The 22,466-nt window shown below is 32.6% G+C and overlaps 1 protein-coding gene and 1 long non-coding RNA gene across 2 annotated transcripts in view; one reads left to right on the top strand and one right to left on the bottom strand.

Moving 5' to 3' along the window:
* The window catches only part of LOC139773116 (uncharacterized), an 83,073-nt gene extending 67,680 nt beyond the window's left edge, over positions 1 to 15,393 (bottom strand). Inside the window, exons 1-3 of the mRNA XM_071707373.1 lie at positions 14,835 to 15,393; positions 644 to 1,521; positions 353 to 478 (exon numbers count right to left, since the gene is read on the bottom strand). Of these exons, the coding sequence (XP_071563474.1) occupies positions 353 to 478; positions 644 to 1,518 (1,001 nt within the window). The 5' untranslated portion in view covers positions 1,519 to 1,521; positions 14,835 to 15,393. The remainder of the gene's footprint in view (positions 1 to 352; positions 479 to 643; positions 1,522 to 14,834) is intronic.
* The window catches only part of LOC139773117 (uncharacterized), a 51,598-nt gene continuing 40,331 nt past the window's right edge, over positions 11,200 to 22,466 (top strand). Inside the window, exon 1 of the long non-coding RNA XR_011718275.1 lies at positions 11,200 to 11,281. This is a non-coding gene — a long non-coding RNA (uncharacterized lncRNA). The remainder of the gene's footprint in view (positions 11,282 to 22,466) is intronic.

Below are 22,466 nucleotides of genomic sequence, written 5' to 3'. Positions count from 1 at the left end.
TATGGAAACCATGAAAATATAAAACCTTTGATATATTAATTTGCAAATAAAAAAACGCGGGCAATACAAAAGCAAAGGTATTGTTCTGCAGTATTTTAACGTTCTGCTGAAGGATTCGTATGGTAACCTGTTGAACTTGAAGTGTTTAGTTTGCATTGAAATACGGTGCAATTAGAAATGGAATTATTTAAAATATTAATATTATTTAAATAAAATATTTAAATAAAATATATAAATAAAATATTAAATAAAATATTTAAATAAAATATTAAATTATTCTTTTGCATAAGAGTAAGTATTTCAAGAGTAAGATATCATTATATTGTATAATATAAACAAAACAAATAGTTACCCAATACGTGCCCTTGTTTCTTTTTTCGACTGTTCACATGTTTGAGGATCCAAATCAACCGTTTCCTGACTTTGACATTCTGCAGTAGGATTTGTATCAAAACCCGTTGTAATTGAAGTGCTTGGTCTACATTGAAAAAGAGTGCAATTAGAAACCAAATTATGTAAAATATTAACGTTATAAAATTACTTTCTTGCAAAAGAGTAAAAAATTGTAAATCTTGTAAAAGAGTAAAAAATTAAATATCAAGATATCGTTATATTGTATGATATAAACAAAACGAATAATTACTCATTAAATGCGCCTGTTTTTTCTGTCGTCTCTTTAAATGATTGAACGGGCAAACCAGACGTATCTTGACTTTGACGTTCTGCAGAAGAATCCATACCATTATCCGCTAAACTTGAAGTGCTTGGTCTGTATAGAAAAGTAGTGTCATTAATCTTGAGAGCTTGATTATTCATATCGTGTACAGCTTGCCACATCTTGTGAGCGGCATGCCTTTTTGCGACTTTTTTACTTTTTCCTTGACCAACCTCGCGATACTTTAGGATTGAACAAACAATAGTGAATTGTCTCTCGTGAGGTAAACCTTCTTCACCCTCCATCGTGTATTTCGGGGGTGGCCAGTGGCGCGACATACACATTTCTTGTAAGGCTCCGATTGGGTTGTTGACTATTTTCTCCTCCCCATATGTCTGGAGTTCTTGTAAATTTTGTGAGTCGGGAAAACTATTTGGAAGTGGAGATTCTACACCTTCGGTATTTACTCCCATTAATTTATCCAGCATGGCTTTCGCGGCGGCGTGTTTCGCTTCTTTTTTGGACCTGCCAGTTCCCATTGCTGAAACAATGGGATCAACGACGTCGGTGACGGTGACTCTGTATCGAAACGTAGGCTCGTGAATGGCTCCCTCGATCTGCACCAGCTCGTACTTGGGTATCGTGCCTCGGCGGGAGAGCAATTCCTTGAGAACGGAGACGGGGGTTTTGCTGGGTAACGACTTCATTTCCAAACATGCCGCCTCGTGCAACGGTAGTTTCTTCAACATCATGGCGTGCAACGTTACGCGAACTCTATTACGGCGATTGACGTTGTTTGAATGATTAGGAACGCCACCCACACTAGCCATCATGTTAGACCCGACTTGCGGTAGTTGATGCATTTCCTCCATAAAAATAGAAAAAAGTAATACTTATTAAAATACTACAAGTGTACGTATTACTTAATGTTATATGTACTTATTGTCAGTGAACTGTAATGGAGTGAAGTTTTGTAAGTGAGAGTGAGAAGGAGGAAGGAAGAGAAAGAGATAGGGAGAGAATGTTTTATATCTCGAATTTCTGTAATGCTAATGTGACTAATGTCAAACAATTAATGTCTAGACTAAATTTGTGATTAATAGATAAGTGAAACACGACCGATATGATATAAAATTAAGTTAGGGAGAAACGCTATTTTAACGTAATTAATCTGTTCTAGCTGTAGTTGAGATGAAGAAATGTCCATAAATTCACACAAATAATTTTATTACTTTACCAAAATCCTGTCCTGACCGTAAAATGGTGTATTTTCCTAATTAAACTTATGATATTTTGTACGTTACAATGACGTTTTTGAGTAACATCACTAAAAAAAAACGTTTTTTCTAATAAATAATTTATAATAAAGGCTGTCTTAACCCTTTAACTGCTTTGCCGCCATATTTCTGGTAAGATAAAATTTATTACTACTAAAAAAGTTCAGTCTCTCTAATGTGTATACTTATACTGTGACTGTAGGGAACAAAGAATAAGGAACAGTTTAATATTAACATATGCATTAATTGTGCACATGGGATGCAGAATATAGAATAAAATTTCATCACTGTTAGCGCTATTCCTTCGTTTGTCTATTTTGTGTTAATGAATTATATATGTTAATGAATTTCATATATTATAATATTGAACTGTTCCATATTCCCTGTTCCCTGTTCTCTATTCCTTTTATTGTGCGCAGCCCCTAATGCTATAAGTTGAATTTCTGAACGCAGCTCAACAAAAAAGAAGGGGTTGGCCGCAATTCTCCCTCCCGCTCGTCCCGTTTTCTTCTCGAGTAGAGTCAGTAGAGTGAGTCGAGTTCAGATTCTAGTTTAGTATATATGTTATAGTCAAAACCCGAAACGCGGGCATTCCTAGGATTGACTAGTCAATCCTGAGGAACGACCAAGCGTTTTGGTCAAAGCCCGAAATGAGTTTTGCGTTTCGGCTTTTGACTAGTCAATCTTAGGAATAACTAATACGGCTAGTCAAAGTTAGAAACTTAAGAAAAATCACTTCGGACTTTGACCAGTCAATCCTAGGTGTGGCTTAATTCGGACTGTGTGACTGTTAACAAATAAAATCAAAATTTTTTAAACTAAATTAAGTTTTTATTGTTAACATACCCACTCGGCATGTAATATTTCAGAAACATTTCTGCAAAATTCCATTTGAAATATTACACCTTTCATCAATATTTCAGAAATATTTCACGACCGTTTCTGCAACATTTCTGCAATGTTTCAATCGGCATAATTATTTCAAATGCAACTTTGCTGAAAGATTTCGGCAATATTTCTGAAATATTTCTGAAATATATCTACGAAATATTGCAGAAACACTTCAGAAATATTTCAAATACATTTTACACTGAGAAAAATGTTTTGTATTAGCAAACAAAATTTTGTTACTGACGCAAAAACTATTTGTTGATATGTGAAAAATGAAATAATTTGATACCGGAACAAAAAAAATATATTAAGCTATGTGCGTATAGCCGCCGCGCATTTGTCCGAAGAAATCCGCTCTCTCAGCCGGTCACTCATCCAAGTAGTATACCGGCGCCTTGTTGCTTGACATCGATGATCGAACAGGATAGTGGTGATCCTCTGACTCTGACACTTCTTTCTTTCTTATACTTGCTTATTTTGGCGAGCATAAAGCTATCGCATAACAATATTAACAATACAGATATACGAATAAATCTTTTTTGCCAGTCAGCGTCGAATATTATTTTATATTAAATATTATTAAATATTTTATATTTTATATTAAAAATGCCATATGACAAAATTTGGAATATTAGAAAATTCTTAATAAAAGAGAAAAAATGCAATAAAATGCAATATTAAATAATAATAAATTTAATTTTTTATAAGTTCTAAAGTCTGTCAGCAATTATTCGGAAATATTACAAATGCAATGTTGTATGTGAAACATTCAAAAATATAACGCGTTCAATGTAAACGTAATAATAGTTTTATCATGTATCAGAAATGTTTCTAAACCATTACATCTGCAATATTTCTTCTGCAATATTGTAGAAATTCACTGCCTGCAATTCAATTTTTCATTACCTACGCAATCTTTCAGAAATTTTTCAGAAATATTTTAAATGCAATGTTGCGTTTGATATGTTACAGAAATATTATTCGTGCAATGCAAACAAAATATTACTTTTATAATGTTTCAGAAATATTTCTGAAATATTGCATCTGCTACATTTTTTTGCAATATTACAGAAACTTACAAATATTGTAAACAACTTTCTGAAAGATTTCAGAAATATTGTTAACGCAATATTATAAAAAACATGATGCAGGTACATTTCTGAAATATTTCAGATGCATAGTTACAAATGAAATGTTAACGAAATATTTCTGCACCATTTCCGAATATTTCAATATTTCAGCAACATAACATGCCGAGTGGGTAATGTAGCTTTTTATTTACTTTTTTACTCTTGTACATAGTTGTTTTCTCCATAAGTTTAAAAATTTAGCTTTGGTAAAATATTGGTAAATGTCTACAATTAGGGCCCCAACAAGAAATCAATTAAAAAGAGGTAAATTCTATGTATTTTTGCCCCCCGAATCCAAAACTGTTGATAAAATTTGGGGGTCGCTTGTATTTACTAAGATATTGTGGTAAATATTGACAAAATTATTATTTTCAAAAGTTAATGACTTTGTGGGGTAGACCTTGCTTCACCTTGCACAGTAAACATAAATCTCGTGTTCTCACAAAAATTATAACGTCACAGTGTTCGACCGACAATCGAGCAATGAAGTCTATCGTCAGTAGTCCTGTGTTATAACAATTAATAGAACAATGAAATTATTTCAGTTTCTATCCATGTGTGAAAGGCAAAATGAATTAATAGAGTCTTTGCGAAAATGTGGCGTAATTAAAACAGAAATTATATGTCCGCGGCACTAACCTATGTAGGTTAGTGATGCGCTTTAAAAGTATTTAAGTGTTTAAAACGCGTCATCTAACCTATGTAGGTTAGTGACGCGCTTTAAAAGTATTTAACTGTTTAAAGCGCGTCACTAAATCTAATAGGTTAGATGACGCGCTTTAAAAGTATTTAACTGTTTAAAGCGCGTCACTAACCTAATAGGTTAGATGACGCGCTTTAAAAGTATTTAACTGTTTAAAGCGCGTCATCTAACCTACATAGGTTAGATGACGCGCTTTAAATACTTTTAAAGCGCGTCACTAACCTATCAACATTCCACGATACGGAACGCGAGAAAAACATCTCATCGGATACATGGCAAATTTTTTTTTTAAACGGCGATACAAGTTTAGCGACAGAATAGTTGCTTTTTTCGAAGCCATCGGAAAATTTTTTCCACCGGAAGAGAATACAACCGACAATGAGTAATAATTAATCCGTATTTGATAAATAAAAAACCAAATATCCGAGTTTAGTTTTTTTTTTTTCATTTTCTTAACGATATCTTAAAAAATACAAGCGACCCCCAAATTTTATCAACAGTTTTGGATTCGGGGGGCAAAAATACATAGAATTTACCTCTTTTTAATTGATTTCTCGTTGGGGCCCTAATTGTAGACATTTACCAATATTTTACCAAAGCTACATTTTTAAACTTAAGGAGAAAAAAACTATGTACAAGAGTAAAAAAGTAAATAAAAAGCTACATTATGTTAACAATAAGAACTTAATTTAGTAAAAAAAATCTTGATTTTATTTGTTAACAGTCACACAGTCGGAATTAAGCCACACCTAGGATTGACTGGTCAAAGTCCAAAGTGATTTTTCTTAAGTTTCTAACTTTGACTAGCCGTATTAGTTATTCCTAGGATTGACTGGTCAAAGTCCGAAGTGATTTTTCTTAAGTTTCTAACTTTTACCAGCCGTATTAGTTATTCCTAGGATTAATTAGTCAAAAGCCGAAACGCAAAACTCATTTCGGGCTTTGACCAAGACGCTTGGTCGTTCCTCAGGATTGACTAGTCAATCCTAGGAATGCCCGCGCTTCGGGCTTTGACTATAACATATATACTATATACTAGCTGGTTACCCGGGCTTCGCCCCGGAGGACATATGTAATAAGACACGCAAATAGTCATCAACGCCCAGCCCAAACCTCTGAATCGAATTTTTACCTAAAGTATATGAAATAGGGGTAGAATTTTCCGGGGAGTGCCACTATGTGTATAGATTTTTGTTACCGATTTTCTGGAAACCGGTTTTTCTAATTTTTCTAATTTTTCGGGAAATAATTGACCGAATCTCAAAGAATTATAGATCAATCAGGGGTAGAATTTTCCGGGGAGTGCTATAAAGTGTATAATTTTTCGTTACCGATCTTTTTGGAAGCCGGTACCGAAATTTTTTCAATTTTTCGGGAATTAATTGACCGAATCTTAAAGAATTGTATATCAAGTAGGGGTAGAATTTACCGGGGAGTGCTATGATGTGTACAGTTTTTGTTATCGATCTTTTTAGAAACCGGTTTTTATAATTTTTCGGGAAATAATTGATTGAATCTCAAAGAATTATACATGAAGTAGGGGTAGAATTTCCTGGGGAGTGCTATAAAGTGTACTATTTTTTGTTACCGATCTTTTTAGAAACCGGTTCCGAATGACCGAATCTCAAAGAATTGTACATAAAGTAGGGGTTGAATTTCCCGAGAAGTGCTATAAAGTATATAATTTTTCGTTACCGATCTTTTTGGAAACCGGTATCAGAAGTTTGACGAATTTTTCGGGAAATAATTGATCGAATTTTAAAGAATTGTATATAAAATAGGGGTAGAATTTCCCGGGAAGTGCTATAAAGTATATAATTTTTCGTTACCGATCTTTTTGGAAACCGGTATCAGAAGTTTGACGAATTTTTCGGGAAATAATTGATCGAATTTTAAAGAATTGTATATAAAACAGGGGTGGAATTTCCCGGAAAGTGCTATAAACTGTATAGTTTTTCGTTACCGATTTTTTTTTGGGAACCGGTATCTTTTTGGAAATTAGTTACAAAATTTTTCCAATTTTTTAGGAAATAATTGAGTGAATCTCAAAGAATTGTATACGACGGAATTGAACTTCAGTAGATAAAAAAGTAATATTTTTCAATTTATAGCATTTTAGAGAGAGAGAGAGAGAGAGACTATTTGCGTGTCTTATTACATATGTCCTCCGGGGCGAAACCCGGGTAACCAGCTAGTAAAATATAATTGTTCAGTGTGCTATAAAATTTAAAATAGTCTAAGAGCTGGCTACAGAGAAAGCAACATGCCTCGGGCCACGAAATATCTTACCTGGAAAAGGTTCGATTGCTGCCGGCAAAGCGAAAGCCCGACCGTCAGAAGGCGCGCTGGAAGCTAAGTGCGTGGGCGGGCGATCAAACGTGTAAATTTTCCGACAAAATAACTGTCGATCGGCACGGCTGAAAATTTGCATAGGTATCGAGGAGTATGAGAAAAAGCAGGGAAAAAATTGTCAGAAGAGTAAGTAAAAGCTAAAGGGTTGTCAGAAGCTGCCAAAGTTGCGAAAAATCTCGGAAAATTTACATATTAAGAAGAACTTCTGACAATTTACATTTGTATTGTTTACGTATAGAATAAACTAAGTGCAAAGTGTCAGAAGGCAAAGTGGAAGCGATCATGAGAAAACCGGTAGCAATCGAACCTTTTCCAGGTAAGATATTTCGTGGACCGAGGCATGTTGCTTTCTCTATAGCTAGCTCTCCGTCTAAAAGTATTACTTAAAATATTTAAATCCTTCCCGTTTTCGCCGAGAGAGTCGAGAGCGAGCTGCCGATAAGACACTTATATTGTTAATGAAACGATGGAAAGAACAAATGTGATAAGTCTCTGTATACTTGAATTGTAATACTTGAGAAACAGTTCCGGATATTTCAGCGCGTTAAATATTGCATTGTCTCGGTAAAAGTATCGCGCGTATTATCGTAAATGTTCACTCGGCGAGAGCGCGTTGTGTTATGAATGAAGACCCGGTCGCTCCTCCGCGGTCCCACGTCACCCGCGTGACTTTGTCCGAACGCGCGCGCCTGCGACATACCGTAACGAACCTGTTTTTCTCGCGCTGGTGAGTGTGACGTATCTTATATTGGTTCTGTAGAACGGTTACGAGTTATATCTTTTACGCATGATTGAATCCCCTTGCCCCGCGCGGCGAATAGAATGGGAAATTAAACGTCGCGATTCGCGATGTTTCGCAAAGATTTTTAAGTACGGATTGAATAATTAGAATAAATATTACGAGACTATGATCGTTCGTCAAATAACGATCGACTGAAAGAAAGGTTTGAAGATGAACGATTGAATTGTTATTTTCGATGTCGCGTTGGTAATTTAAGACGGTCCGGAGAGAAACTCTTAAATTTCTGCGGTTTATAAATGCAATTTATATATTGTATAGATTGCATCTTTGCACACGAGTCAATATTTTGAAAATTTTGACTTACACCACTATGGCTTTTACCCCTCCATATAATTGTATTATATACGATTAATTCTAAAATAATTTAAAAAGTTTCAGCGTTTCTCGACAGAATATTTACAATCTCACGTCATATATTACTTGACTGGTATAAAGTCAATTTCTCAATCAAAAATAGATGGATGATAGGCTACAAAAAATTAGGGTAAAATCGATGCTTTGTTAAAATAAATTTTAGTTTAATAACCATTATATATCGCGTTTTCTATAAAATAAATCGCATAATAAAACCAAAATATTTCTTATACTCTTTATTATATATCTATATATTGCTTCCTTGCATCAATTTTTATAATATTTAATCTTGACTAAGTATATGGAAAAGAATAGAAGGGTATAAATAACACAAATCCTAACTAATTTATAACTTTTCCCTATCTACAGACAGTTTTTTTTATAACACAATATCTTATTCTTTTCTCTTTTGTTCAAGAAAAATAATACAAAAATAATTTTATAAAAGATTTAAATAAAAATTTTATATTTTCAAAATCATTACTTTAATTGTGATAGTATTACTTTACTTGTTATTTCTTTGTGTTTCTCAAAAATATTTATTACTCTAATCGTAAGCAGAATTGATCTACGTAACAAAATTTTGAAAATTTAACTTACTGCAGTGTAATTTACTAATTTAAATTCGCGAAATAAAATTCTGATTCGATATAATATTTTATTTAGGATTTAAAATTTTATTAAAAAGTTATTTATATAGTTTGTCAACGTAATTCAACGATAATGAGCTCTGTGCGAGCTCTATGCATGCGAAGTGTGCGAGTATTTCCTCAAGCACAATCGCACAATACATCAATAAACATAAGTGACCAAGATTAAATATTTACCATAATTAGTTTTAGCCCATCCATTTTAAGGCAACTAGACACCACAGACGCGCGCTTCGCGCGCGCTATTTAGCTTTAACATTATGCTATTACTATTACACTATTAACTTCTTGATACACACAACTGTCAAAATATACGATGACAGCTGCAAATGAAGTAAGCGCAGCGAGATAACCAATCGGCATCGCGGAAAAGAGGCTTCAATTTTTCGATACAAACGAAATTCACTCAGTTAACACGCCTTTTTTAAAAGTGGACCCAAGCAGCAGACAATGTTTTTTAAATGTTTTTTTAATACTTATTTTTCATTAATTATACATTGTACAATTTATTGTAAAAATAATATTTATTTAATGTTTATTAAATATTTATTTTACATTGATTATTTATTTGAAATAGTGATTTAGAGAAAATATTTATTTAACGTTTATTTGACGTTTATTTAATATTTCTTTTACATTAATAATTTATTTGCAATAATGATTTAAAAAAACATTTATTTAACATTTATTCGACATTAATTTAATATTTATTTTACATTAATTATTTATTTGCAATAACAATATGAAAAAAATATTTATTTAATATTTATTTAATATTTATATTTAATATTTACTTCAAATGTTATTTTATATTAATTATTTAATTGTAAGAGATGTTTCAATCAAATTTTTCTGTTGTCGTTTTGCTTTATAAATTACTAGCTGGTTACCCGGGCTTCGCCCCGGAGGACATAGGTAATAAGGGCTTCGCCTCGGAGAACATATGTAATAAGACACGCAAATAGGTGATAGCGTATATTTACATTTAACGCCAATAGATTTCCGCATCACCCTTGAGGTACTATTGTAAATGCGTTTTTTTTTTAATGGTCTCTAGTGGTGTAGTCTCTCCCCTCGCAACCGCTCAGTATTCACACCTGTTGTTAACTTTCAATTTCTCTCAAATAACTCTCCTTTTCTCAAATATTATTTCCTTATGCGATTTACATTCAAATCTGCTTGACTTCTTTCGCTTTTTTGCATTTGTAATGAATTTAGCGACTTTCAGTATTGATTAATATATATATTTAATATGTGAATTTAGCGACTTTCGATATTGATTAATTAATTAATATTTAATATGTGAATTTAACAACTTATTTAGTCTCTACTCAAAAAGAATAAATACCGGGTCAAAAAATAACATCACAGGAAGATTCGGTCAATTATTTCCCGAAAAATTGAAAAAATTTCGGATACCGGGTCAAAAAATAACATCACAGAAAGATTCGGTCAATTATTTTCCGAAAGCGACTTTCGATATTGATTAATTGATTAATATTTAACATGTGAATTTAACAACTTATTTAGTCTCTACTTAAAAATAATAAATACCGGGTCAAAAAATAACATCACAGGAAGATTCGGTCAATTATTTCCCGAAAAATTGAAAAAATTTCGAATACCGGTTTCCAAAAAGATCGGTAACGAAAAATAATACACTTTATAGCACTCCCCGGAAAATTCTACCCCTGTTTTATGTACAATCTTTAAAATTCGGTTAATTATTTCTCGAAAAATTAGAAAAATTAAAAAAACCGATTTCCAGAAAATCGGTAACAAAAAACTATACACTCTATAACACTCCCCAAGAAATTCTACCCCTATTTCATATACTTTTAGTAAAAATTCGATCCATTGGTTTCCGAGATCATAGCGAACAAAAAAAAGACTAATTCGAAAAACTTCTGATACCGGTTTCCAAAAAAATCGGTAACAAAAAATTATACACTTTATGGCACTCCCCGGGAAATTCTACTCCTGTTTTATATACAATTCTTTAAAATTCGGTCAATTATTTCTCGAAAAATTAGGAAAATTTAAAAAATTGGTTTTCAGAAAATCGGTAACAAAAAACTATACACTCTATAACATTCCCCGGAAAATTCTACCCCTATTTCATATACTTTTGGTAAAAATTCGGTCAAATAATTTCCGAGATCATAGCGAACAAAAAAGGCTGCAAACTCTATTGCTTTATAATAATAGTATAGATGTGCCGTTCCGTAAAAAATTTCCGCGTCATAGGATCCATACAATTTTTTAACACTTTAAAAATATGTTGTAGACAATTACAGGTAAGAAGGAAGCGTCAGAGGATCGTCACTTGTCCATTTGATCATCAAAGTCAAGCAACGTGGGTGCGGTACTATACTCGGCTTTAGACCGTCGTGAGACAGGTTAGTTTTACCCTACTGATGACCAGTCATTGCGATAGTAATCCTGCTCAGTACGAGAGGAACCGCAGGTTCGGACATTTGGTTCACGCACTCGGTCGAGCGGCCGGTGGTGCGAAGCTACTAGGCGGAGAGCTGGCGTTAAAAAACTGCAAGAGTTTTGTAATGGCTGATTTTTTCACATAACGTTATATTGCGGGTGTACATGAGTCAGCACCCACTCGCAACGTCAGGTACTGGGACACCTGGCGCCGGCGCGCTTTGAAATAGGTCAAATTATTAAGTGCGATAAAAGTGTTTTGTAATGGCTCAAATTTTGTGAGAAACTAATAAATAATATAAAAAACCGTTAGAAAGTGGTCAGACCGCACAGTTATGGGACGCAGCGAGTCAGCACCTCGCATAAGTGGTCAGTAAAACTGTTTCGAAATAGCTGAAAATTTAGAAACTATTAAATTATTGCGTATAATGAAGGAAGAAAACGGTCAGACTTCAGTTTAATGGGACTGACGCAGTCAGCAGTCGTTTGAAGTGCGAAGATCAAGCGCGCGCGGCTGCTCCATCAAGCGCGTAGTGATTTGCTTATAATTAAATTCCATTTGTATTTAATAAAATGATTGAAAGATTTTTAACTAAATCACGATTGAAATTGTTATTTTTTACGTTATTTAATTAATTAATTAAAAATTTTATTATAATATAAATAAACTTAAGATCAAATTGTAAATTACAAAACTACAAATGAAGAAACAAAAAATTAAAAAAAAAATTTTATAAAAAGTATAATTAAAGTATGACATAATACACTTTTTTCAAATAAACAATTAATAATCAATGTCGCTGTTATTTTCTTCATCTGATTGCTCATCACTCTCGAAATCAGCTTCTTCAGTGTCGTCTACCTGCTCAGACTCAGTATCTGTAAATAAATAATTATGCCTTATCTATAGTATTTTATACATAATAATTTATTGTTAAAAGCTAGATTCGCGAATTAACGCGCCGTGAGAACAATCAAGGTTTGAAATAAGACAAATTGACGAGCTTGTACGAGCTGCGCGAGGCTCGCCGAGTCACGCGTCGTTTATTTTCGCCTTAAGACTGACGCCGAATACCGACGCTCTGTTCAAACCATCTAACCGTCCTTTTCAAAGCAGAAAAGGAAAACAACGTAAAAAATAACAATTTCAATCATGATTTAGTTGAAAATCTTTCAATCATTTTATTAAATACAAATGGAATTTAATTATAAGCAAATCACTACGCGCTTGGAGCAGCCGCGCGCGCTTGATCTTCGCACTTCAAACGACTGCTGACTGCGTCAGTCCCATTAAACTGAAGTCTGACCGTTTTCTTCCTTCATTATACGCAATAATTTAATAGTTTCTAAATTTTCAGCTATTTCGAAACAGTTTTACTGACCTAATTATTGCGACCACTTATGCGAGGTGCTGACTCGCTGCGTCCCATAACTGTGCGGTCTGACCACTTTCTAACGGTTTTTTATATTATTTATTAGTTTCTCACAAAATTTGAGCCATTACAAAACACTTTTATCGCACTTAATAATTTGACCTATTTCAAAGCGCGCCGGCGCCAGGTGTCCCAGTACCTGACCTTGCGAGTGGGTGCTGACTCATGTACACCCGCAATATAACGTTATGTGAAAAAATCAGCCATTACAAAACTCTTGCAGTTTTTTAACGCCAGCTCTCGGGCTATACCATCCGTGGGATTATGCCTGAACGCCTCTAAGGCCGTATCCTCTCTAGTCAAAGGTGGCAATGATATCTCTAGGAGTCTCGTCCTAGAGATATCATTGCCTTCTTACCTGTAAGTAATTGTCTACAACATATCTTTAAAGTGTTAAAAAATCTTATGGGTCCTATGACGCGGAAATTTTTTACGGAACGGCACATAATTTATAAAGCAAAACAATAGAAAAATTCGATTGAAACATATCTTACAATTAAAAAATTAATATAAAATAATATTTGAAGTAAATATTAAATAAATATTTAAAAAATGTTAAATAAATATTTTTTCATATTATTATTGCAAATAAATAATTAATGTAAAATAAATATTAAATTAATGTCAAATAAATGTTAAATAAATGTTTTTTAAAATTATTATTGCAAATGAAATATTAATGTAAAAAAAATATTAAATAAACGTCAAATAAATATTTTCTCTAAATCATTATTTCAAATAAAGGTAATTCTACAGAATAAGGCCTTTTCCGAATTTTCATATTTTCTTGCGGTTTTCTTGGTAAAAACCTTTGTTGTGACTCCGACAGTGATAATCAATCGGGGGAGCCCGAAAAATATGCACCCTATCTATTTTTTTATCTATTTTTACTTTATTTTTTTCCTATTTTGGTAATTGTATAGATGGGGGGGACCACCTTGGATGACCTTGATATTTTAGTATGTTGTCAAGGTCACCCTTTTGAGTGACCTTCAGAAGGTTTCAGCCCGCGCTCGTTATTCGTTAAAAAGTTATTAACAAAAAAAGTTTGGAAAATATAGCAGCTATTTTGAATATTCAAAGGTATAAATGACTAATAAATATGTCGAAATAGTTCACGCATACACTTTCTACGCGAACCTAGGTTCACCCCCACCCCCCCCCTGCTTTCGGGGGAGGTGCGGTAGCCCCTCCCTCGCTTACGTGTGTACTGTTTATACACATGTATTAGACACATGTGTATAAACAGTACACAAATAGGCGGCGGAGGGCCTTCTCACTGATTTTAGGACACGCCTTCGGCGTATAGATTAGTGACGCGCTTTAAAAGTATTTAAGTGTTTAAAGCGCGTCAACTAACCTATGTATTTTTTAAGATATCCTACCTACATAGGTTAGATGACGCGCTTTAAACACTTAAATACTTTTAAAGCGCGTCATCTAACCTATGTATTTTTTAAGATATCCTGAAACCTTCTGAAGGTCACTCAGGAGGGTGACCTTGACAACATACTAAAATATCAAGGTCATCCAAGGTGGTCCCCCCCATCTATACAATTACCAAAATAGGAAAAAAATAAAGTAAAAATAGGTAAAAAATAGGTAGGGTGCATATTTTTCGGGCTCCCCCGATTGATTATCACTGTCGGAGTCACAACAAAGGTTTTTACCAAGAAAACTGCAAGAAAATATCAAAATTCGGAAAAGGCCTTATTCTGTAGAATTACCCAAATAAATAATCAATGTAAAATAAATATTTAATAAACATTAAATAAATATTATTTTTACAATGAATTGTACAATGTATAATTAATGAAAAATAAATATTTAAAAAACATTTAAAAAACATTGTCTGCTGCTTGGGAGGCGGAGTTATTCACGTAGCTACGATGATACTGTACATTACAAACATAAAATTCAAACTAAAGAAGCGTTCAAAATGATCAATATTTTAAAAGATAATTCTTACACGCCTCTAATTTGTCTTTCAATAAAATATTTAGCAATACAATTATCTATTTACGGAAAAAGATCTTTACAAGAGTAAAATTTTAGATAATTTCGCTTTCTCTAATTATTTTTAACTTATCGAGATAAAACAATCTAAATAAATGGAAAAGAATTATTATGCAGATAAGAGATGATACTCACCCCAAGGTTGCTCTACCAGTGCCCGATGTCTCTCTCAGACCTCCTCCTCTCACCGCACAGAACACTCGCGAGAAACACTCGCGGATAATAAACTACAATGGCGCGCGGACTAATTTCAGTAAAAGTCTTTCTCGCGCGATACTGTACGGCACTCCCGTTTAAAAAAGTCCTTTAGTCCGATTATTTGAACGGCACTCCCGAAGCAAACGCTGACATATGGCGGGACGAGCGACTATCACCCTCGATTATCACAGCGAAACTGCAAATCATTCACAATTGCCATACATACCTTCGCCTCGACGTCTCGAGTGAGCGATTCGCGTTCATTCCGACAAATACCTCATACGCTCGTAAATTGTTGAACACACACGGCGGCGGCGCGTACTCGCGTAGCGATTATTCCCGCGGCTCCGGCGGCCCGCGAAACGAGGAAGCAGAAATGCCAATCACCGAAACGAGCGCGTTCCGAAAACAGCACGAAACACGGTGACGGGCGCGCGCGGAGCACAAACACTTCCTACCTGTACGAAATTCCTCGGGAGAATGATGACTGAGTGACTTACGTAGGTAACACTACTCCAAGCGTTGACGGGAACAAGTGGCAAGTCCGCTCATCGTCAGCACGGTCGTGAATACAGGTCCGGAAACTCGTCCGTTTTTTTGGTGGTGGGGGTGACTCGCTTAATGACGATATTTTCATAGGTTTGCCATGTGACCGCGCGCGTCGCTGCGTTGCAAAGATTGTTTATCACGCATATCAAAATATTTCCATTTTTCATTTTTTAATTATTCACGAAATGAGTAATAACACCAAATTAAATTTTTATAGAATCAGTAAATTAGTAATTAGTCACAAAAAATTATAATTAATTTTTCTTTACAAGTTGGTAATTAGTAGACATAAATTTTTTATTATTAAAATAATTACTAATTTTCTCAATAATGAATAATTAGTCTCAGGTAAATTATTAATTATTAAAAAATTATTTAATTTATAAATTATTATCTGGTTCAACATAAATAACTGAATTACTACATTTATATATATATATATACTAGCGTGCCCCGTCTCGGCTTCGCCCGAGATTAGAGTGTGGCCGATCAATATCATTTCCAAAATTTATTAAAACTCTGTTTACGTTCTTTACCCGACAAATTATTTCTACCGTTGTCCGACTCTCACCGCGAGAAACTCTACGTCAAGATCAGTTCAGAAATACGGAAATTCAATAAAATTAGAACATGGTGCACTTGCACATTACTTCCTCATAGTTTTTAAGTGTGCAAATTTTTAAGTGTGGAAGTAGAAATCTGCACACGTTTTTAAGTGGGCAAGTAGAAACTTTCTTACTTTATTTGTTTTGGCTTCCTCATAGAGGAAGCTATGTGAGCGAAGGTTTCTACTTGCACACTTAAAAACTACAAATAAACAATGTACAGATTTCTACTTCCACACTTCACTCAAGTAAGGTAGTACAATTCTTTTATTTACTCTCATTTTGATTACTATTACTCTCATTCTTCTTTAAGATTTAGTTGTTTCGATCCAACTTTATATGCGATTAAACGTCTATATGCGAAGTCTATATATAGACCATGTAGTCTGAACTCTCAAAGTCAATATCGATTTATTTTGATTTTTTGTTATAAGAAAACTTTTTTTAAATATGTAAATCTCTATATCTACATATATAAAATAGAATGTATGTATGTATGTATGTATGTATGTTTGTTCTTTATACACTCTTCAACTATTCGACCAAATTTTTACCAAAAGTATATAAAAAATCACGACAATAGATTTCCTCGTCACCCATGAGGTACTATTGTTGACGCGTTTTTTTTAAGTGGTTTCCCCTATAGGCCTAGTCCACTAAAAAATAATATAATCGAATTTTGCTTTTATTATACACGATGTCTTGTTCAGACACGATGTCTTGTTCAGATACGATGTCTTGTTCAGACACGATCTCTTGTTCAGACACGATGTCTTGTTCAGACACGATGTTTTGTGCAAACATTATATTGTTTACACACTCGTCTTTCTGACAAATATGATGCCTTGTTCAAACACGATGTCTTGTTCAGATTCGATGTCTTGTTCAAACACGATGTCTTGTTCAGACACGATGTCTTGTTCAGAAACATTAATACAATTATTTTTTTAACCACGTTTAAATGTAGTAATTAAGTTATTTATGTTAAATTTTTTTTTGACTACCCACACAGCACACTTTATCTGAGGGACGTCCTACAGACATCATTTTGGGATATCTCAATAACCGCAGGACATCCCAAAATGGTCTCAGATATCCGGTGGATATCCAGCAGATGCACAAGTGTCCGACTATTTAGTATCTTGCAGACATCTTATAAGTACGATCGTTTAACTCCGAATTTCGGTCGCGTCGCGCAAGGATCGAAGTGCCACGAAATTAGGATGTGGGTGTCACAAGAAGCAAAATATCAGCGGGATATGTAGTGATAGTTGTGACCGTTTACTATGTTTACGGGAGCGTTATTTCTGGAGTAACTTACAATAGTTGCTTTCCATTTACACTCAAGTGATCTGAGTCACTCAGATATGTATTTTATACTCAGGTAAGATATGTCATTTTGTATTTACCTGCTTATTTTGGTGACAAAGCATAATAATACAGGTCCATAACCTCACTTCTGATGTGAGTTTATTAGATTCATTAAAGCACATGGTCTCGATTGTGGATAAAAACTCAGTTGAATCTCACTTGCCAGCATGCAAAAAGAACGTGCATTTAACTGAGTTATGACGTCACAAGTGAGAATTATCTGAGTTTTGATGTAAATGGGAAGCAACTATTAATTCACTCATTTAGAGCCAGAGCACATAACATGACGTAGCGATATACGATAGTCGTAGTCCTCGACCTGATAAATCAGGATACGTCAAAGCTTGTGCGTTACTTACATCCACAACTACGACTGTCATATGTGCTTTGGCCCTTACGTGGAGGAATTATCTTATAAGTTACTACAGAAGTAACGCTCGTGTAAACGTAGTACGTGACAGATAGTGTGTGTGTATGTATATGTGTGTGATCATCAATATATCATATAATATTATATATTAGAAGGTACATCCAAAATCACACACGTATGCATATGCTGTCTTGTAAATGTCTTGTAAATTGCTGTCTTGTAAAAGTTGAAGAGAACGAGAAAGTGATCTGTAGCATTGTAGGCAAGTTAAAATATTAATTGAATTAAATCCGTTATATTATTTATGATAGACGTTGATTTTATATCTTAGTGTCTGTAAATATTAATTATTCACGAAAGCAATAACAACAAAATAAATTTTGATAAATTTTATATTTGTATTCAGCTATCTCTAACATTTTAAAAATAACCGGTCTTTTTCTACTCGAGTTTCACACTATTGAATCATTTACGTTTTTCCGATAAGTGACCGTAAAAATTTGTTCTTAAGTTATAGCTTTTTAAAATTTCGGAGAATTCGTACATAGGAAGCAATGTACAAATTTCTAATTTTCACACTTTTTTATTATATTGGAAATTTTTTTTCTATTTCTATTGTATTCTTAGGTCTTTTCTACCCCTATTTCATGTATAATTCTTTAAGATTTGATTGATTAAATCCATTTTTATACACGATCAAAGGTCTATAATTTTGCTTCCTCATGGAGGAAGCTTTGTTTTCGTAAATTCGTATATGAACCTTTGATTGCGTATAAAGTTGGATCTAGTCAACCAAATTTAAAAAAATTATATATGAAATAGGGGTAGAAGAAACCAAAGAAAAGATTGGTTTTTTAGTTTTTTCTGCCAATATGTTCATATTGTTGTAAAACGTCGAAATATCGCCTAAAAAAAAATGTCAGTATGTATGTATGTGTGTGTGTATGCTGTGCCAAATTTACCGAAATTTCTATAACTCCAGAACTAATCAACCAAATCTTAACCAGATATATATGAAATAGGGGTAGAAAAGACTGAAGAATATAATAGAATTATTAAAAATTGTTAATAATAAAGGGGTTACCAATTTTTGTTAAAAAAAACAACCAAGTTTACTGAAATTTCTATAACTCAAGAACTAATCAACCAAATTTTAAAAAATTATATATGAAATAGGGGTAGAAAAGACTGAAGAATATAATATAATTATTAAAAATTGTTAATAATAAAGGGATTACCGATTTTTGTTAAAAAAAGAAACAACCAAGTTTACTGAAATTTTTATATAAAAATTGTTAATAATAAAGGGGTTACTGATTTCTGTTAAAAAAAACAACCAAGTTTACTGAAATTTTAAAAAATCCGTTCCCCGTTTCTCTTACTATCACGATAAAACTGTCTACAAAACGCATTTAATAAAACACGATAGAGGCAACCTATTCTCTCAAAAAGTCCAAGTATGAGCGCAGAATACTCGCAGAATGCTCGTAAGAAACTTACGAATTATTACGATCTCTTAATCCTTTATTTCTTTTTTACTGTACGAAATTATGCGCAATTTTAAATTCAATCGATCAAAAATTTAGTCTATAAAAAAGACAACTTCATAAGTTGATAGTTTCACATATCATATGTCATTTGGTGACATATGTCATTTGGTGGTATATTTTCAATTTTTATTATATTTATACGAGAAGCGAAAATACGAAGAAATGGAAGAACATCAGAATTGTAAGTTAAAGTTATATATATATATATATATATATATATATATATATGCATGTTTAATATGTTTAATTTTAATATAAATATAAATAAAATAAAATTGTTTTAAAATATATTTTTAGGTGTGCAAGTAGAAACCTGCACATTGCTTCCTTATAGTTTTTAAGTGTGCAAGTAGAAACCTACACATTGCTTCCTTATACTATTTAAATGTGCAAGTAGAAACCTTCGTTCACAAAGCTTCCTCTATGAGGAAGCCAAAAAAAAAATACTAATAATTACTTCTACTTGCACACTTAAGAACTACGAGGAAGCAATGTGCAAGTTTCTACTTGCACACTTAAAAACTATATGAAAGCAATGTGTAAGTTTCTACTTGCACACCTAAAAACTATAAGGAAGCAATGTGCAGGTTTCTACTTGCACACCTAAAAATTTCTATATGTGAAATATGTGTGGCAAATTTTGAAATATTGGGCTATTTATAGTTTTATGCTATATTCTTGACAACTTTTCTAATTCTATTATATTCTTCAGTCTTTTCTACCCCTATTTTATATATAATTATTTAAGATTTTGTTGATTAGACCCAGCTTTATAAAGTTTCTATGTATGTACAAATTCTCCGAAATTTCAAATGTGTGTAACACGAGAACTAATAAATAAAATTTTAAAGAATTATATATGAAATAGGGGTAGAGAAAAGACTAAAAAATATAATAAAATTAGAAATAGCCCAATATTTCAAAATTTAAAAAAGTTAGAACAACCACAAGCATTTCTAAAAAAATTCAAAAATTTTTTTAAAAAAAAGAACCCCTTTACCGATCATCGCCAAATTCAATACCAACCTTCCTTGAATGATACTCTATCGATTTAAAAAAAAAAACAGCCCAATATCTCAATATTTGCGGAAGTTAGAGCAACCACAACATCAAATCTGCACATACACACATACACACATACAGACATGCGATTTTAATGCGATACTTCGACGTTTCAGAACACTCTGAACATATTAACATCAAAAACTCAAAAAACAATATTTTCTTTGGTTTCTTCTACCTCTATTTCATATATAATTCATTTAAATTTGGTGGACTAGACCCAACTTTATACGCAATCAAAGGTTCATATACGAAATTCACGAAAACAAAGCTTCCTCTATGAGGAAGCAAAATTAAATTAAATATATTCTTCTCACACACAAAAAAGATTAGACTCTAAAAGGATTAATTATTTAATATTTAATCTAAATATTAATATATCTATCATAATAAAAATTATAATAGCAACATTTTTGGAAGTGGTGGACAAACCAGTTTATATTTTTAATGCAAACTTTACCTTGAATTTTTATATTTGTTATCAGTCATCAGAGGATTTTTTCTGCAGATATTTGAAGACTGGTGGATAATGGATTTTCTCATGATTGAGCGCATACACGATTCTCTCTATTTAGATACTAACTTTTTGAATTCTTACACTAAGACTTTACTTTGGAGTATGGCAAACTCTTTGGTAATGAAGTTCTTAACAAGGTAAGATTTAAGATTATGCAATATAATTATAATTAAATTATCGTTTGGGAATATTATACATAACATTAACATAATTATTTTTTAAGGCAATTATGAAGGAGAGGAGCTTTCTTACCAATTTGGCTAATTCACAATTTTGTATATATTGGTGCATACAATATAAATCTGTAAGAGGGAGAGAGAGAGAGAGAGAGAGAGAGAGAGAGAGAGAGAGAGAGAGAGAGAGAGAGAGAGAGAGAGAGAGAGAGAGAGAGAGGAGAGAGAGAGAGAGAGAGAGAGAGAGAGAGAGAGAGAGAGAGAGAGAGAGAGAGAGAGAGAGAGAGAGAGAGAGAGAGAGAGAGAGAGAGAGAGAGAGAGAGAGAGAGAGAGAGAGAGTTAAAACTGTTGCTTTTAATTTTAGGAAAAACGTTATTAAGTACTAAAATTGATTGTTGCGTGGTTAGGATGTCTGTTATACCAATATGATGTAGACGCATATGATCATGCATAGTGACATAAAATTACATGGAATTACAGTACTAGTGCAGTATAACAGCAACCTCTCAAAATAGTCTGACACCTTTAATTGTGTGCTATTACTTGACTTTGTATTTATATAGACTTTTCAATATGCCAATTATTTTCTGCTTTAAAAAAACATTAACTTTATTTCTATTATCTTGCTTAACCATACAGTTAAAAAAAGATAATACAAAATAGAGTTTATGCTTTTTAGAAAATAATTAGTATATTGAAAAGTCTATATAAATACAAAGTATAATAAATACAAAGTCAAATAATAGTACATAATTAAAGTAAGGCGCCAGACTATTTTATTATTGTAGTTTCATGTACTTTTACGTCACTATGCATTATCATGTGCTTCTATATCATATCGGTATGACAGACATTCTAACCACACAACTATCAATTTTAGTACTTAATAACTTTTTTCCTAATTGAGAGCAACAATTTTAACTTATAGATTCATGTTTTACGCACCAAAATACACAAAATTAAAATTTTAGCCAAATTGGTGAGGAAGCCCTTTTCCTCCATAATTATCTTTTTTAAACCACATTTAACTGCAATAATTAATTTAATTAAATTAAATTATTTATATTCAACCAATTAATGATTTTTAAAATATAAGTAATTTATCTGAGACTATTTATTTATTATTGAAAAAATTAATAATTATTTTTCACTAATTATTAATTTTCAAATAAATAGTAATTTATTTTTTATAAACTATCTATTAATTATTTTAATAATAAAGAATTTATTTCTACTAATTATTAGTTTACAAAAGAAATTAATTCATTTTTACCTAAATACTAACTTTCACAAACTAGATATTTTTCTCTGACAAATTACCAATTCTTTAAGTAATCTACACTTCTCACAAAAATTAAAGGAACACTAAATT

This window comes from Temnothorax nylanderi, unplaced genomic scaffold (assembly GCF_030848795.1).
Source record: "Temnothorax nylanderi isolate EJ_2023f unplaced genomic scaffold, tnyl_v1.0 TNYL_tig0057_pilon, whole genome shotgun sequence".
Taxonomy (NCBI): domain Eukaryota; kingdom Metazoa; phylum Arthropoda; class Insecta; order Hymenoptera; family Formicidae; genus Temnothorax; species Temnothorax nylanderi.
This window is presented reverse-complemented; position numbering and strand designations above follow the sequence as displayed.